Source organism: Cannabis sativa, chromosome 6 (assembly GCF_029168945.1).
Source record: "Cannabis sativa cultivar Pink pepper isolate KNU-18-1 chromosome 6, ASM2916894v1, whole genome shotgun sequence".
In the NCBI taxonomy this organism is placed as follows: domain Eukaryota; kingdom Viridiplantae; phylum Streptophyta; class Magnoliopsida; order Rosales; family Cannabaceae; genus Cannabis; species Cannabis sativa.
In genome coordinates, this window is record NC_083606.1 from 61,377,622 (window position 1) to 61,396,073 (window position 18,452).

Sequence of the window (18,452 nt, forward strand, 5' to 3'; positions counted from 1 at the left end):
TTGTATTTATATTGTGTAATATTTGAGATCTGGGTATTAATTTGTGTTTATTTTTGTTTTTAATTGTGCTTAAATTTGGTTTGTATGGTCTTAGATATGAATTTTTTTTGTTTGTCTATTTAGTGTGTCTGTTATAAACCGACAAGATAAGTGTAAAAATTATTTTTTATAATTATTTGCGAGTGTTGAAAACTGACAGAAATAATGTGAAATGACGATTGATAACCAATGCAAATATAGACGTTTTTTGCATCTATAGTATACACGTCGATTGGGGGAACCGAAGAAAAAACTTTTGATGTCAATTAAAAACTGACGGGCAATGTGCTTTTTGTAGTAGTGTTGTCTGGAAGTGTGGTCTTCGTAGAAACCTTCATGTATCTCGTGGATAATTGTACTTATCTTTTTTCTGAAAATACACCTCAGGTACGATACAAACAAACCTCTTCTGTACAGTTTCCTATCTAAAGTAATGTACATGGGAGCTTGATACTTGATTTTTCTTGCAGCTGCTCTATTTGCTGATAACTCTCCAGTACTCAAAAATTTATCATAAAGGAGTTTTGGTCTCTAGGGACCAGCCAGATTGTATATCTTTAGAGATTCTAGAGAAATTGTCGTGATTAGGAGACATAGACATCCATCTTTTCCCTCTTAGTTTGACATTCGTCTGATATTTGATTCATAACCAACTGGGAGTCGCTATAAAACTCAATGTTTTCGGCCCTGATTTCCTTGCCTCGTTGCAAACCACAGATCATTGCTTCATGCTCTGCTTTGTTTTTAGACATGAAAAATTCAGAGAGCACTTTGGAGCTTGAGACCTTGAGGAAAATTAGGATAATTCCAGCTCAGGACCCTTTTTCATTTAAGGCTCTCTCAACATAGACATTCCAGATTACCAACTCTAGAACTAGTTCTTCCGGATCATCATTGATCTCAATGCCTTCCACAATAAAATTCCCTAAAGCTTGGTCTTTGATATAAATTCTTGGTCGCTAGTGAATGTAAAATTGGCTGACCTCCATGGCCCACTTTAGCAGTCTCCATGAGGATTTTGGCTTTTTTAGGACTTGGCAAAGAGGATGGTTTCGGAACTTATTTTACCAGGATCTAGATTTACTAACATGTATGTTTGATTATAATCTATGATCTAACACTCTAAATATGAATTTCTTAAAACAATAAAATACACACATAAGAGATTAAGAAATCCTTACATTGATGGCAGCAAAATATAATGACTCCTTCTATTCAGATCTCTAGCCCTTGATTCGTGTCTGTAGCAGAGCATTATCAAGATTTGAACCTGGATCTTCTTTCTTTCAATTTGATTAGACACAGTCTTCCTAACTATGCTAGGTATTGCTTTGACATGAGTGGACATACTCTATATTCACCATAGGCTTCGAAACATTCAATAGAGAAGAAGGAGAATTTTGAATTTCAAGAGGCTTTCTTTGTTTTCTACTTTTGTCTGACAAAGTAGTCTGAAGTCAATTATTGAATTTTTAAGAAAATAAGAGCCATCTTATTCTATTTATAGGGAGATACTAGGTTTAGGTTTAGAATTTAAACGTAATTAAAAAAGATAAAAAAAAATAGCTTTATTAATCATCATGGCTAATCCTATATGGGCCTTATGGATTTTAATTTTGCCATTTTATTTAACTCATCTTTCTTTTCACAAATACCATCTTTTAATTCTAACTCTATAAATTTTAATTGTATTTATTTAATAATTATAATTAATTATCAAACAAATTGTCATTTAACTTATTTATTAATTAGACCGTACAATGTCTCTTAATTAAAAAATAAACCATAAATCCTCTTTTTTTCTTAAATAAGCCCTTACATAGTGAAAATTCACAAACAAGACATAGTCTTATTTAGAATTCTAATTAATTAATTAAAACTAACTAACCGAGACTACAAAACAATATTATCCCAGTTAATGTGGGAACCATGGCCTTATGTAATCAAGCTCCAAATAAGTAGATCCGAAATTTACCTAGTAAATTTCTTAACTTATTAATTCTCCCTGAGTCCACTATAGATTTAGAATTGCACTATTGATTACATAGAACACTATATATACCAAAAATAGTTGCACTTTGAATTGTCCATTGTTTCAATCTATAGATGATCTACATCGAGTAGGGATAAATTTACCGTTCTATCTTTCAATGTATTTTATCCTTTAAACACTTTAGCTACTTGTAAATGATATTTCTAAAATTAATATAATTACTGAAATGAGCATTCAATCATTTATCGCATTAAGCCAAGCTCAAAAGAAATCATCGTTTCACTTTTAAATAGTTATAGAAGTTATAGATCTATATCTATGATTAGCGCTCCCACTCAATTTTACTGCCATGTTCTCAAGATGTAAGTAATGGAAAGATCCACTTGGTCAATTTTAATTAACAATTCAAAGAACATGATGTTAGAGATTTTATTACAATAAAAGAAAATCAAGATATGACAACTCTATTGTAATACAATACAAGGACCAACAAAGAGATGAAATAAATGTTACAACAACATAATATACAACATATATACACTATATATATTATATATAAGAAATATAGAATAAGATAAGAACACATGTAATATAAAATATGCATATATATATAACAAGAGAATAATATATATACACTCACTCACAACCTTGAGTGTAGATTAGTAGGGATCACCATGACTTGAACAAGGTATTACACCTTTGTCCAAAAGCTTATTTCCCCCTATCTCTAAGCACTAAGGGAACTCTCTAGGAAATAGCTTTGGGAATTATCAAGCCTTTGGGTTTTCTAGCAATGTGCTTTTTTGATAGAAAACTTCATCTCAATGAGCACATTAGACTCCTTTTATATAGTGTTTAGATGATCACTCTTAGGATTCAAAATACCACCTCATTTCTCTCCCATAAATGAGTATTACATTTTGTAACAACTATATCATCATAATTTTGAAATCCTTAAACCAAATTGTGTAACAACCCTTTTATTACACTAATAATGTGTGATCAACACAAGAGTTACAAATGACAACAAATTGTAACTCCTCTACAAGTTACTATGTAGGTTACAAAAGTGTAGGTTAAATTATAGGTTACACATTTATTTACCATACACTTAATATATATTATTCACATAATATTATATATTACCACATTTTAATCTACATATTATTATATTAAAAATAATATAACAATCCCCCACTAGATTAAAATGTGTGACACACTTGTAACACACTTGTAACATTTATTTAATCAATCAAAATATTATATCAAAATATAACATTCCCCCACTTTGATTGAATAAATACACACTTTTAAAGAAGTCTTGCTTAGGTGCATTAGGTAAAATGTCTTTCGACTTGAATTTTACCTTAGTGTAGTTACCACAAAGTTTGATAAAATTTTAGTTGCCGTAGCATTGAACCATTATTCTTTTAGTACAAACCGGTGATAACACACACACCCTCGTTAATGCTCACTTGAGACCGCATGTCTCGCTCTTGCACCGTTAATGGCCATGTGCAAAATTCCAATTCATGGACTCTCTAGAGAATACTCTCAATTCTCATAAGAGGCGGCACCACCTCTAGCCCATATAGGTGGAGTTTTAGTGTCTCACCACTCTTTAGACACTTCTTAAGCTTAAGTGAGTTTTCTTAAGCTTAAGCTCCATTAAAAAACCTTTTGATTTTAACCCTCAATTTTCACAACATGTACTCATCCATAGATGGGACAATTGAGTACCATATTCACTATATTAACTTGTTAGTACCTATTGAACTTAAGACTAGATGTTTACTAGTGTTAAGATAGGTTACCATCAATAAGCAAAACACTAAGGGAGTTTAGGTCCCATCCCTCGAAAATTCTTGCTTTAATCTTGTACGGAGATTAAGCGATTTGTTATAACCTCTCACTATTGATTCCATGTGAATCATGCATGCCAAAATATAGTGTTCACTTTGTGACCACTTTTCTCCTTAAGTACTTAAGCTTTGAAAATTCAATCATAAAAGATTAATTTTCACACAACTCAAATTCTCAATAATTTTGATACCAAACATATCAAAAATACACCAATTTAGACACCAAACATGTCTAAATTCTCATATTTTATTTTTAGACACCAAGTATGTCTAAACTTTCTCATATTAGAGTATACACCCCCACACTTTCACATTTCATTATCAAGATAATATCTTGATTTTAAAATATAGAAGACCACTTTGTCTCTATAACTCTTTTAATTAATTTCCTTCTTGAAATTATTTTCTCTTAACTTTGACACAAAAATATGTCAAAATTTTACATATACACATAGCCAAATTAGATTTAGAATTTGAATTCAAAATCAAATAAATTAATCAACAATGTCTCAATACATTTTGATTAAATTTGTGGCTCACCCCCACATTTTTACCCATAAAGTGTATATAAAATATCACTTTTGTGTATTTTCCTCTTCAAATGACTCTTTAAGGCCACTTTAAAAATACCATTTGACATTTTTAGTTTTCTCAACAAAACTGAAATATCAAACTCACATTACTACTCATAAAATAATGTGATTATTTTTACTCATAATTTTAAGGTTATCTCCTTATTGAGATTAGCCCAAAATTATACCAAAGTTAACAAAATTCTCATCAATTTTGTTCACAACTTTGATCATTTAAGATTCAAAATTGCTTCTTCAATTTTGTTATCTTTTCACTATTTTTGAATCCACATTGATTCATTTACTTTTGAGTCCAAAATTGTTCTTCCAATTTATGGCTCATTTCACAAGTTTGAATTCACTTTTAATCCATTTGTTCTTGCTTATGACAATGCAAGTCCAATAAAAGTGTAACTCTCATAGTTCACTTTTTTTTTATCTCATAAAATGAGATAATTATCACTTTAAATTCTCAAAGAATGTAACTTCTCACAAGTTACAATTTTTTTTTTTTCTCAAAATCACTATTGAAAAAGAATTTCAATTTCTCTTTATTCAGATTATATATGATAATAATCTCCACATTAATAGTGATAAACACTATCAATATTATTATCATACTATATCTCATATATTAATATAATATGTATATTACTAATCAATATTTCATATGTAACATACACATAATATCAATATTAAATTCATAAATATATATGTTACATATCTCATATATATAGCATATATACTATAATATACATATATATATCATATATACATAGTATATATATTAATTACACAACTATATATGTTACATATCTCACACATATATAACATATATGCACTTTAATACTCATGCATGATATATATTATATATAATATATGTATTATATATGCATGTCTCATATATATAAATACATAGAAATAACTATTTCTACATATTTAATCTCACAATATATATATTATGTCATATCTCATCATATATGTAATACACATAACTCATATACATGTTATATATTATATATCTCATATATATACACATACAAACATGTAATAAATTCAAATATCATATTATATATCACTATATATTATATGATATAAACTCATAATCACATATATGTCACATATATATAACTCATATATATATTATATATATTACTATCATATAAAATAGTAAATCACATAATATACACCACCATGCTCACCCATAAATGGTTTTCACATAAAATCTCTTATTCTTGTATTTTCAAAATCTTGATTTATCTCCTCTTCCATTGAAAAGGGATAAGCTTTTGATTGTTAGAGATTTTATTACAATGAAAGAAAATCAAGATATTACAATTCTATTGTAATACAATACAAGGACCAACAAAGAGATTAAATAAATGTTACAACAATATAATATACAACATATATACACTATATATATTATATATAAGAAATATAGAATAAGATAAGAACACATGTAATATAAAATATGCATATATATATATAACAAGAGAATAATATATATACACTCACTCACAACCTTGAGTGTAGATTAGTAGGGATCACCATGACTTGAACAAGGTATTACACCTTTGTCCAAAAGCTTATTTCCCCCTATCTCTAAGCACTAAGGGAACTCTCTAGGAAATAGCTTTGGGAATTATCAAGCCTTTGGATTTTCTAGCAATGTGCTTTTTTGATAGAAAAATTCATCTCAATGAGCACATTAGACTCCTTTATATAGTGTTTAGATGATCACTCTTAGGATTCAAAATACCACCTCATTTCTCTCCCATAAATGAGTATTACATTTTGTAACAACTATATCATCATAATTTTGAAATCCTTAAACCAAATTGTGTAACAACCCTTTTATTACACTAATAATGTGTGATCAACACAAGAGTTACAAATGACAACAAATTGTAACTCCTCTCCAAGTTACTATGTAGGTTACAAAAGTGTAGGTTAAATTATAGGTTACACATTTATTTACCATACACTTAATATATATTATTCACATAATATTATATATTACCACATTTTAATCTACATATTATTATATTAAAAATAATATAACACATGAATAATACATTTAAGCCAGAACCTAACCATCTTAGGATAAAGATCTACTGACCTAAGATCAACTAAGTGATATTGACTTAGAAAGATATAACGGTAAGTTTATGATATCTTCTCCAATATCAATATCGCTCATGTCTGATGTATACTCTATACATCCGATACCAGCATACTTTGCCAATGCCCTGTAAAGGACATACCACATTTCAATGTGTAGGTAAACTTTATCTGATTATCACGTCAGTGTAAATCAAGTGTACTGACAAATCATGGGACTAAAGACTTTGAAACATATAATGAAAATTATTTTCTACTGTGTAGACAACACTATAATCATGAATAACTATACGTTCAGGATTTAATAAAATTTATACATTAAACATATAATCATGAAAGTGATTATGTGAACCATGCAAACATAAGATGATTTCTGATATTTTATTAATTAATAAATTTGATTATATTGAAATGGATTTTATTTAGGGCATAAAATCCTAATAAACTCCCACTTGCACTCATATAAAACTAAAAGTGCATTTTAATTAATCTCATCATCTTGATGTCCAGATCAAGTGTAGTATGTAGTATTATCTTTGTAATAGGATCAGACAGACTGTATTCAATACAAACTTTCTCCACCATTACATCTCCTTAGTCACAAAATCCTTGATATTGTGTAATTCCTTTCTATATGTTTTCCCCTCTTAGGGTATTGGATTCTTTATTGTTTGGCAACTATATCTGTGTCATCAAGAAGTAACAATAGTAATTAATCTATGACTAGAATAACGCCAAAAATTGTATAAAAAATTTATTAGGCTAAATAATTATCTAGTCGCCTTCTGGGCCACTTCAACATTCAGTCTCACTGATAGAGTTAGAGACTTCCATTAGGCTTTTACACTTCTCCAAAAAATCACTGCTCTACCCCCAGAGTAATCATCATTCCATAAGTAGACTTTCTAGCATTAACGCAAGTCTAGAAAACTAATTTCGTGTAGTCTAAGAATATTAAAATACTACCCTTATTGACTAACATATAGCTCCTCTTTTGATCTTAAGATTTATTTGATTGTCTTCCAATATTTTTTTCCTGGATTAAACTGATACCTACTCATAACTCCCACTCAACAGCAAGTGCCTAGTCTAATAAATTCTAGAGCATACATGAGACCTCTCACTGTTGATGCTTAAGGAATTCCTTCCTTGGCCTATATCTTTTTTGGAATAGTTGAAATTGTTCCTTAGATAAATAAAATCTATGTCTAGGAGTCAAAAGACTTCCTTTAGAGTTAGCCATTAGAAAAATACTCCAGCATCTTACTAAAATAAGTTGTTTGCACTTGATTAAATAAATTACCAAGTATACCACAAATCATAGGTTTCGATAATCTCAAACCTATGATACTAGGATCGAGAAGTTTTGTTAAGTCCATTGAATAGACTTATTATCAAAATTTCCCTTCTCGTCCTTGTAATAGAAAAAATTTGGTTACTCTATATGAATAGTTTTAGCCATGGTTCTCTTGGCTTTGCTTCTTAGGTCTTTATTCTGACTATACATTGCTTGTTTAAACTAATAATGAATTTTTATCACAAGTGTCTTCCAAGTCATAACAAGGTGGGTTCCTTGAAACCCTCCCACTATGTCGAGGTACCTTGACTTTCTGTCTAGGAATATTAGTTAGTGGTATTGTCCTCATCGGTTGTGTCAATAAAGCAGAGGCAGTGGGACCATCTTATACAATATAAGATGATAGAATACTTTAGAATCAAATAATATCTCCTCTACTTTGCTACTTTATTTTCAGATTTAGTCATGTTCTTAGGAAAGTATTATTTATTGAAACAAACACTTTCTTATCTTAATGACCATAGGATGGTCCACACCTAATCACTTTAGAATAGCTATCAAACATGCAAATCTTAGTTAGCAGTTCTAGCTTTTCTTAAGCTCATGATCAGGGCACCCATGAATCTAGTATTGGTGTACACTAAGTATATGACCATTCCATCATTCTAAGGTTTTCTTGGGATCATACTTAGTTGGGACGACATAGAATGTCGTTTGCTATCTCTAAGGTATTTCCCTAAAAGGATTCAGGCAACTGCTGCTAGTAACTAATCATAGACCTTACATTTTCATCAATATGCAATTCCGAAGTTCTGGGGAGGTAAGTTTGGATGCAATTTGAAGTTTAATTTTAAGGATCTTTGAACTACATAACCAAATATTTCACCACCCCTATCAGTTCGCAAGATCTTTAACCACTTACTTTAATAGTTTTCACCATTACTAGAAATTCAAGAAATTTCTCAAACATTTTAAATTTCTTTATTAAAGGTATAATCTAGAATGATCGTCTAAAAATTTAACGATAACTCATACTCACCCCTAAATGTACATCCATATGTTCGAATACAGATAAACATACTTTCAAGTGGATATTGGTATGTTTTCTCTTTGCAGAGAATGATCTTGTCAAAAATACTATGAACAAGATTCAAATGCCATAGATGTTATATTGCGGTTGTTGTCTTTTGATGACTCAGATCTAGTTACAATAAAGAGTTCTTAGAATAGTTCAAGTGGATTCAAGACACATAATACAAAACTCATAATCCATACATTTAACATACTGTTTTAGATCCATTGTTAGAAAATGGATATTAACAACTTGTGAAAGTTTTACCATAATGTTTAATGTATTCTGGAAACTGAAATGCAATTTCTATTTAGAATCTAAAATTTAAAGTCAACGACTTAAATTTATACCAAATATTTCTTGAGCAATTATTCTAGGCTTGTAACACCACTAAAGTTCTAATCCAACTCTAAGTTTAAGTTGCCATTAGGTAAGCATATATATAAGTAGGAGATGTTTCTGAGATCGAGGAATAATATCATTACGGGATAGAATATATGGAATATAATGATCTGCGTTACTCATGTAAAAAAAATAAAGTGACGTAATAAGCAGATGATTTATAAACCTTCTTGTCCAATGATATGCTTTCTGGGTAATTTCTTAATGAAAAAGCTAAGAGGGAAACTAAAGGATAATTTCGATTAAAATAAGAATTTAACGATGTCCCGTTTAGGTAAGAGTCAAAGCTATTCTTATTTAATGAACTTCTTCATTGTTTCATATTGTAAACACTAGTCTAAGTTATCATCTTTGGGGATGAGTCAACTAGATGTCGCATTTACAAATACTTATCTCTCGAGATCTAACACTATTATGTTTGTCTACTGGATGACAATCTTTTGGGGATTGTCCCATTAAAAACAACAAACCAAGTTAGAGCAACAATGAAGACTCAAAATTTATACTACATGATTAATAACAGAAAACAATACAGGTTCAATATAAATTCATACACATATTCAGAAATTATTAAACATATAGCAAGTATTAAAGACATGTAAAAATATAAAACAAACACATCTTAAATAATTTTTAAGGTTTCCAATAGATGATATAAGTATCCCTGAAAATTACTTAATTTAAGTTGGTCCAAAATTAATTTTCAACTCAAATCTAATTTTCTATAAATATATATATACATAATCATAATTAGAAATTCAATGTATATAAGAATTACATTTTCTAATTTTATTTGAAAACAATATAAAATAATTATAGAAAATTAATCTAATTCTTATTGGTCTAAAATTAATAAATCAATTTTCAACATAAATATAATTTTTCTATTTAATAAATTGCTTATAAAATATCTAATATGTAAGTATCTTGAGCAAATTAACTTAAATATTAATTTTTCTATTTAATTAAATATACCTAGAAAAATACTAAAAGTCTACTTAAAAAATAACTACAGTATCTAGATATTTCATAAACTAATTATAAATTTTTTAATTAAAATATAATATATTTTAATCTATTTATTTTAAATAATCAATTATGAAAATTATTTTAATTAAGTTGATTTAAAATTAATTAATAAATTCATTTTCAACTTTAATCTAATTTTTTAAAAAAAAAAAACCGAAATATCTACATTTGAAAATAAATGCATTTTGAAAATTAAATGAAAAAAATGATTATTAAAATAAAAATATATATATTTTGAAAATTATTCTAATTTAATTTGATCTGAAATTTTTAAAAAATAAAATCAACTTAAATATAATTTTGGCTACCATGAGGTTTTGCAGGTGTCGAGTGGGTATAAGAGGGTGGTGCTGACAAGTGATCCTATGGCACTCGAGGTTGCCTCTAATATCGATTCCAAATCAATACTACTCGTCTTAAATTCCATTCGATACACTTTTTTTTAGAATTGAGATGTTATATTTTTCTACATGCACACTATGCGTATACAAATATATAAGTACATATGAGAGAGAGAGGGTGGAAGTGATTTTAATACAGGCCAATCACAGAATATAGGGTTTGAGTTTGAAAGAGAAATTCAAGAGGAAGATAAAGAATTTCAATACAGGACAATCGCAAAATATAAGGTTTGGGTTTGAAAGAGAAATTCAAGAAGAAGATGAATAGTGTATTTATTATTAAAAAATTAACCAACGTTAACTCTGTTAAAATTAACAGAATAAAATAAAATAACGCCATTAAATTAAGAATTTTATTACATAACCACATTCTATATAGAATAAATATATTTATAGATGTGAAATTCCAAAAAAAACATGATAAAAATATAACCATTTGAACTACCACTCTTGATAGGAATATTAGACCATATATTAGTAACAACACTTAGGTTTGACAGCCACCAATAGTAATAAGTTGGATAAATAAAGTTCTCAATAAAAGTTGTTTGGGAACGTCCATGCAAAACCTTGCCTTCCCAACCTTCTCCATTTCTGGTGACCAACAAAACCGTAACATTTTCTGCCTGTAATTAATATAGTAAGAATGGTAAAGTTTTTCATCTCACAATAAATAAAGTAAAACAAATAAAACTCAGACAACTGATTTCTTGGCAAATGTTTCTGCAACCAGCAGCGGAAAGGCGATTGTTGCATCACAATGGACCTAATGATTGAGAACAAAGGCCCACCAAATGAGTATAAATACATGAAAATGACAAATAATCAAGCTTGTAATTTGCAAGTTCAAATATTTTAATGGAGTGTTCTTTTGTTTGAGTTGATAGAACAGAAATTAAAAATCAAGACTATAACAGGAGAGAATAAATTGATAGTACCTTGACTGTTTTAGCAGCACTTCGGATTTTACCCCATGACACTGCCTCATCCGGACGAGCACCAGAATCACTCCCATCAAACTCTTGTGCAGTATTGATGAAGACAGCATAATCTGCACCATTACGCATCATATTGGCATTGCATATGTGATGTTTCGGCAGACCCCCTCCGAGTACAATGATTCCCGTTTTTCTAGGACTTGCATGGACAGCTTCACCATTCATTGCCCTAATGTCTGTTCAAACAAAAAAGAGCACTTGTATTCGCACATGAGACTGTTATAACAGTGCTAACTATAAAAATACATAAATATATAAAAAAGAATCAACCTTGCACTACGTCGACTATGAGACCAGGGTTGCGGAAAGAATGAAAGTACAACATGTCCCCCAAAGAGCCATCTGTTATGCCGGGACAGAAGACAGGAATGTTGTTCTGCAAAACATCCAAATGGACATCAATTGATTATCTCTGCTACCTTAAGTCATCCTATTTCAGTAGCTTTAAATAGTGCAACCCTTCAAGCGGGCCTGCCTTTCAATAAATATAGAAAGCTACTAGAAAATAGGGCATAAAAGTGGTAAAAGAGGCAACTAAATCTAAGAAGTAGAAACTATTACTGATGAAATAAAGAAAAACCAGAGTAAAGAAACATTCCATCACACAAAAAAAAAAAAAAAAAAAAAACCAAATCACTCATTCACTAAACTCAATAAAACAAACAAATACTGCTTTCAACAGTTGAAGGTATTATATTATAAAATATCATCTTTGTAATTTATATTTTTAACACAATTTATAATGTGAAAATTAAAAATCTTGTATTTGATGATATAGTGTAATGGATTGTGGTGATACTAATTTCTTCAAAGCTTGATTTTTTTAAAAAAAAAAAAAATCTTTAAAATTGATCAACACACCAAGAATGAGATTAACAAGCTGAATAGGATTATTGCCAATAAAAGTAAACAAAGCCAAATGTTTAACAAAAACGATAATATGACTAAGAATATATTCATAATCTTCACAGCCTATATGCAAGATATATTGAAAAAGTAAATACTTGCCTTATAAGCCCAATAGAGGAAAGAGCTCTTGTCATTTATCTCCTTCCCCAAGCGAGCGATTAACTTAGATGGTGTCCATAACAAGTTCTGCTCATCAATTGTAGGTTTAGCAAATACTCCAAATACTCAAACAATGAAACATGCATAACAAAACACGATACTCACATTGTCAATTTGCTCCTTCAACATCTGGTCAAAAATAGGAATGATCCAATCCTCAAACTTGCAATAATTATCATTGGGAACCAATAAGTTACCAATTCGATTCAACCCTTTGGAGCGCAAATAAGCTCCGGGTAGAGCAAAATCACCTTTGTAAGTTGGTGCAAGACATTTTATAAGGTCCTCTTCAATACCACCAGCTGTTGTAACTAAAACATCCACCATGTGATGCTCAACTAGATAACGAATTGTATCCCTAACACCAGATGAAACCAAATTTGAAGTAAAGCCCAGAAAGACTTTACATCTCACAGAGCTTCTAAAATCTAAAACTTTCTCCTCTTCACTGGCGTCCTCGCCTATAGTCTCATCAGCAAGTCTCCAATCTAGCTTTAATAAAAAAATAAAGATGAATTGAGAGAGGCATTTGAAAGAGGAACGGGTATAAGGAGAAGAAGAGAAGCTAAGCCAACCATTTCATTTACAACTTGGATGGCATCACCAAGGTTGGAGGCTTGGAAGCCAGTAGCGACCATGGAGCTTAATAAGCGTGGGTAGTCCACTCCCTGATTGAAATCGTAGCCTTCAATCTTAGAGCATTTTCCTTCCAGACTTTCTGATTCTTTGAAGGCTGCTGTGTGAGCGGCTTCCAACAGATGGTGGTTTTCCATGCTCTTCCAAAATGTTAGGAATGCTAAGTAGAATACAAATCTATCAGTTTCAACCAAATGAGAAACCTCTTTCAATTAAGAAAGTTGAAGCTATTAGGGATGCTGAGAAGTATATTGTGGATATTGTTCCACATTGAATAACTAGTAGAGTATTGAGCCATATATAAGAACATAGGCTACTCTACTTATCAATCCCATGATTCTCAACATGGTATCAGAGTTATATCCCTTACGGGCATGTAATTATTGAGCAAAAAATAGCCACCATCTTGAGAGATAATATTGTGGATATTATCTCACATGAAATAAATAGTAGAGTATTGAACTATATATAAGAGCATGAGCTACTCCATTTATCACCAATTGGTTTTAAAATGGAACCATATGATTCTCAACAAAGTAAGATACAATTCTACATAAGAACTCCATTGATGAGCAGTTCTGAGCCATCTTTAGTTAAACTAAAAGCATTATTCACATTTAATAATGCTATGTTTCTTAATAAATTGGTCTCTTAAATCTCTCTCTCTCTCTCTCTCACACACACAAAATTTGCTTATTCTTAATCCAATCATTGTTTTGAATATGATTTCAATGATAAAAATAGCATTAACATTTGAAGCTTAGTCTAGAACACTCAAATAAAATAACAAACATAAAATAGTAACAAATACCCTTTGTCTTATGGTGGTGTCGTCACTGTCGTGGGTGGAGGAAGACTTGGTGGCGGTGCCGCCTACGTGAACGAAGGACTGGTAGCTGGTGCCTTGTCTGGTGCCGTCAGGGTAAAGGATGGACTGGGTTCGCGGCTTGGTGGTGGTGGAGAGTGAAACTTGAGAGTTGAGGGTGATGAGTGGATGCGTGTGGATTTAGGGACTCGGGCGCAGAGAAGAGAGAATGAAAAGGCTCACCTGGTGTGTGTGTGTGTGTCGATTTAGGGCTTTAGCCTTTCCCCAAGGAGGTAAGGTAAGTAGCAAAAGTAAAAAAGGGTAACAAAATGAAAATGTTAAAGTACCAAAATAAACACATTGTAAATTTATGACAATTTCTAAAAATATATTTTTTTTTGTTTGTTTGTTTTTTTTTTTTTTAGATAATTTTACATATCATATAAACAGTGGCAGCAAAGAGCAAGTTAACCACACCAGAAATCCTGCTAGAGAACCAACAACGCCACCTATTGTAGTCCAGCGACCAGGCAGCAACACCACACCAATCAAAAATCCGCTTCACCACCTCCCTAGAGACACAACAAGAGAAAAAAAGATGATGGTGGCTCTCCTCTTCGCTCCCACAAACTGGACAGAGAATAGAGACTAAATTGATGTGAAACTTATGAAAATTATCTCTAGTTAGCAAGTGTCCATGAACCACCTGCCATAAGATGAATCTATGCTTGGGCAGAGCAAAATTACACCATATAGATTTGTAAAAGCTATCAATATTCAGAGTTATAGTCCCCAAATACAATCTGGCAGCAACATATTTACCTTTCCTAACAGCTGCTGTCACCATAGGCTTGCTGAAATGACTTCTCAAATGACAAAGTTTCCTCCAATACCAACTTACATCCCCCCTCAAGTCATAATCCCAAAAATCAGCACCTTCCAGATAGATATTGTTGACCCATTTGACCCAAAGAATGTCATGCTTATCCATAATGGCCCAAACAAACTTCCCAAGAATAGAACGATTCCAAGAAGCACCATTCTTGAACCCGAGACCACCAAACGATTTGGGAAGACAAACCTTATCCCAAGAAGCCAAATGAATTTTACTTCGGTCACCCTTAACTCCCCAAAGAAAGCCTCTACAAAGCCTCTCAACCTCCTTTATTACACTTTGCGGAAGAATAAAAATGCTCATCCAATAGTTACGAAGACCAAACAACACCGAATGAATAAGTTGAATACGCCCCGCATAAGATAACTGTTTTGTTGCCCAAGTGACCAGCCGCATTTTTATCTTTTTTATGATAGCATCACAATCCTCCCGTCTCCACTTAGTTGGTCTAAGGGGCACCCCAAGATACTTGAGAGGAAAAGAGCCCTCACTAAATTGTAAGTCATCCAAGATCATCTCTTTTTCAAGCATACTAACACCCCCAAAATACACTAGAGATTTATCCTTGTTAGGAAATAAACATGTAGTTTCAGAAAAACATCCCAAGGCAATCTTCAAATGGTGGGCCGCCAAAACAGAGCCCTTGCTAAACAGAATGAGGTCATCTGCAAAGCACAAGCTAATCAACTGGAGGCTTTTGCACATAGGGTGGAATTTGAATGTCTTCTCCGAAGCTTCTTTTAGCAATCTCCTTGAAAGATATTCCATTATTAGCACAAATAAGAGAGGAGACATCGGATCCCCTTGTCGAAGCCCTTTTCTCCCTTGAAAGTTACCATGCAATCTTCCATTCAACATAATCGAATAAAGAAGTTCCCCTTAGACACTTCATGATCCAATCAACAAACTTGGAAGGAAATTTTAAGCCTACGAGAAGATCCTCAACAAAGCCCCAATCCACAGTATCATAGGCTTTACTGAGATCTATTTTTATGGCACACCTCGGCGAAACATTCTTCCTCCCATAGTTCTTGATCAAATCCTGGAATATCAAAATATTATGAGCAATGGATCTCTTCTTTATAAAAGCACCCTGATTTTGATGAACCAGCCACGGTAGAACTTCAGCTAGTCTTTTGCTCATGAGCTTAGTAATGCATTTGTATAATGTTGAGCAACAAGCTATAGGGCGATAGTCTATGGCTCTCATAGGATTTTCCACCTTGGGAATGAGAGAGATTACCGTTTCATTGAACTGCTTAGGAATCTTACCAGTATTGAAGAAATCTTTGATCGCTAGGCACACTTCAGCCCCAATTTCTTTCCACATGACCTTGAAAAATTCAGAGTTATACCCGTCCGGCCCAGGGCTCTTCGAACTAGGGATACTGAACATAGCTTCCTTAATCTCCTTATTAGAAAAAGATTGGACCAATCTCAACTGTTGGGACAACGACAGCCTATTGCCAAGCTCCATGGACGCTTTGTCAAGCTTTTTAGTAACCGAACTGCAGCTGCCCATATAGCTTTTAAAATGATTAACATAATGCCTAACCACATCAGGATAGTTATCAACAATATTTCCTTGCAAATCAACAAAGCTAGCTATCCTATTCTCTTCTCTTCTTTTCTTAATACAAGCATAAAAGTAGGCATTATTACCATCTCCTTGGTTTAACCAAGTTACCTTACTCCTTTGGACAAGAAAACTATTCAGCATTTTTTCTCGAAGATGATAACAATCAGCAGCCTCTTTTTCCTCTTTGATAAATCTCTCAACTCCCGGATGACTTTGAGCTTGTAATCTGGCTTCAAGGAACTTGTCTTTAGCCTTCTGGAAGTCCAACTCCACATTACCCAACCTAGCATAATTAAAAGACTTTAAAACATGCTTCAGCCGAGCCAACTTAGACCAAATCCCCAATAAACCAGCAGTGAAAACCGGTTTTTGTCAGCTATCCATAACCAGATTCTTGAAATCACAATGCTCTGTCCAATAGTTGAAGAATCTAAACGGCTTGACACCTATCTCCACCATAACAGCCGAAGAAACAACTATAGCACAATGATCTGAAACCTCTTCCCAACTAAACGAAGCTGACGAATTAGGAAATAAGTCCAGCCAATCCTCATTCTTGAAAGCATGATCAATTCTCGAATATATTCTATCCTTACTCCCTTGATTATTTGACCAAGTAAAGAAAGAACCATGCCTTTTCAAAGTATCCACCAAACCCAAGCTAAGCCAACCATTAAAATCTTCAATCTCAGACCTTGAAACTGGTTTACCACCAACTCTATCCCCATAATTAATTAAGGAATTAAAGTCACCTAAAAGGATCCAAGGCTTGACCGGGTATCTCAAAGTAGTTAGACCCTTCCATAACACCTTCCTCTCATCTAAACCATTCATCCCATACACAAACGTAACACAAAAAGCCTCCGTATGACTAGCCAATTTCACATAGCAATGGACAAATTGGCTAGTTTCAGCAATAACTATCACTCTAGCAAACGTCTTCTTCCAAATTATTAACAATCTTCCTTCTATAGTTGGGCTATTATAGCTCTCCCAACCACAAAAAGTTTTAGACATCATTTCTTGAACCTTCTCACTTTTCAGCTTAGTCTCAATCAAAGCTCCAACCCCAATTTCCTTTTTTTTACAAACTTTAAGCACAGCCTCTTGTTTCTTCTCTTTATTGAGGCCTCTAACATTCCAACATAACACATTGCAGCAATTCATAAAAAATGAACCAAAGACCCATCTCCATGTGTCCCACCCTCCTTATTTTGCAACATTTCGAAAGTGTTCTTAGCTTTATGATGTTCTCCATTTTCCCTAACCACTTGCTTATTCTTGAGAAGATGAGCTCTTTTAGGAGTTTCCCAACTCTCCTCAGCCTCTCCCTCATTCACTACCCCAGCTATCAAAGCCCCATGACAAGAATCTTTATCTTCCTCTCGGTCTCTCAAGTCCCCTACCCTCTGTTGAGATATAGCTCCTTCCTTCTCCCCTTCCTTTCCCAATTTGCCCCCTACTCTATTCTTGCCATCATCTCCCATCTCACTAGTCTTCTTAGCATTAATTTGAGCATCATTAACACGATTCTTTTCCTCACCAGCCCCTACACTTTTTGCATCTTTTTTAACCCATTGCTTAACCTCTCCTTTCCTACACTCAGCCATGATATGCCCAAAACCCCCACAATTTTTGCATTTAACCGGCAACCATTCATAGTCCACTCCCTGCTCAACT

At 32.3% G+C, this 18,452-nt stretch overlaps 1 protein-coding gene across 2 annotated transcripts; it reads right to left on the reverse strand.

Moving 5' to 3' along the window:
- Window positions 1-11,241: 11,241 nt before the first annotated feature.
- On the reverse strand, window positions 11,242-14,632 carry LOC115694828 (deoxyhypusine synthase). 2 transcript variants are annotated; one of them, XM_030621917.2, is made up of 7 exons: window positions 14,305-14,632; window positions 13,433-13,653; window positions 12,963-13,349; window positions 12,798-12,884; window positions 12,060-12,165; window positions 11,730-11,965; window positions 11,242-11,557 (listed from the first exon to the last, which is right to left on the reverse strand). In XM_030621917.2, the coding sequence occupies exons 2-7, from the start codon at window positions 13,628-13,630 to the stop codon at window positions 11,486-11,488; spliced, it is 1,086 nt and encodes a 361-aa protein (XP_030477777.1). In that variant the 5' UTR covers window positions 13,631-13,653; window positions 14,305-14,632; the 3' UTR covers window positions 11,242-11,485. The 2 variants fall into 2 exon arrangements, with proteins under 2 accessions (XP_030477777.1, XP_030477778.1); XM_030621918.2 differs by lacking the exon at window positions 14,305-14,632 and having other exon boundaries at window positions 12,963-13,345; window positions 13,433-13,574.
- Between the last annotated feature and the right edge of the window lie 3,820 nt (window positions 14,633-18,452).

Coding starts and splice junctions, on each gene's coding strand:
- LOC115694828 (XM_030621917.2), bottom strand. CDS start 13,630: ATGGAAAACCACCATCTGTTGGAAGCCGCTCACACAGCAGCCTTCAAA. Junction 12,166..12,797: donor TCCTCTATTGGGCTTATAAG/GCAAGTATTTAC, acceptor GATGTTTTGCAG/AACAACATTCCTGTCTTCTG. Junction 11,966..12,059: donor CATAGTCGACGTAGTGCAAG/GTTGATTCTTTT, acceptor TTGTTTGAACAG/ACATTAGGGCAATGAATGGT.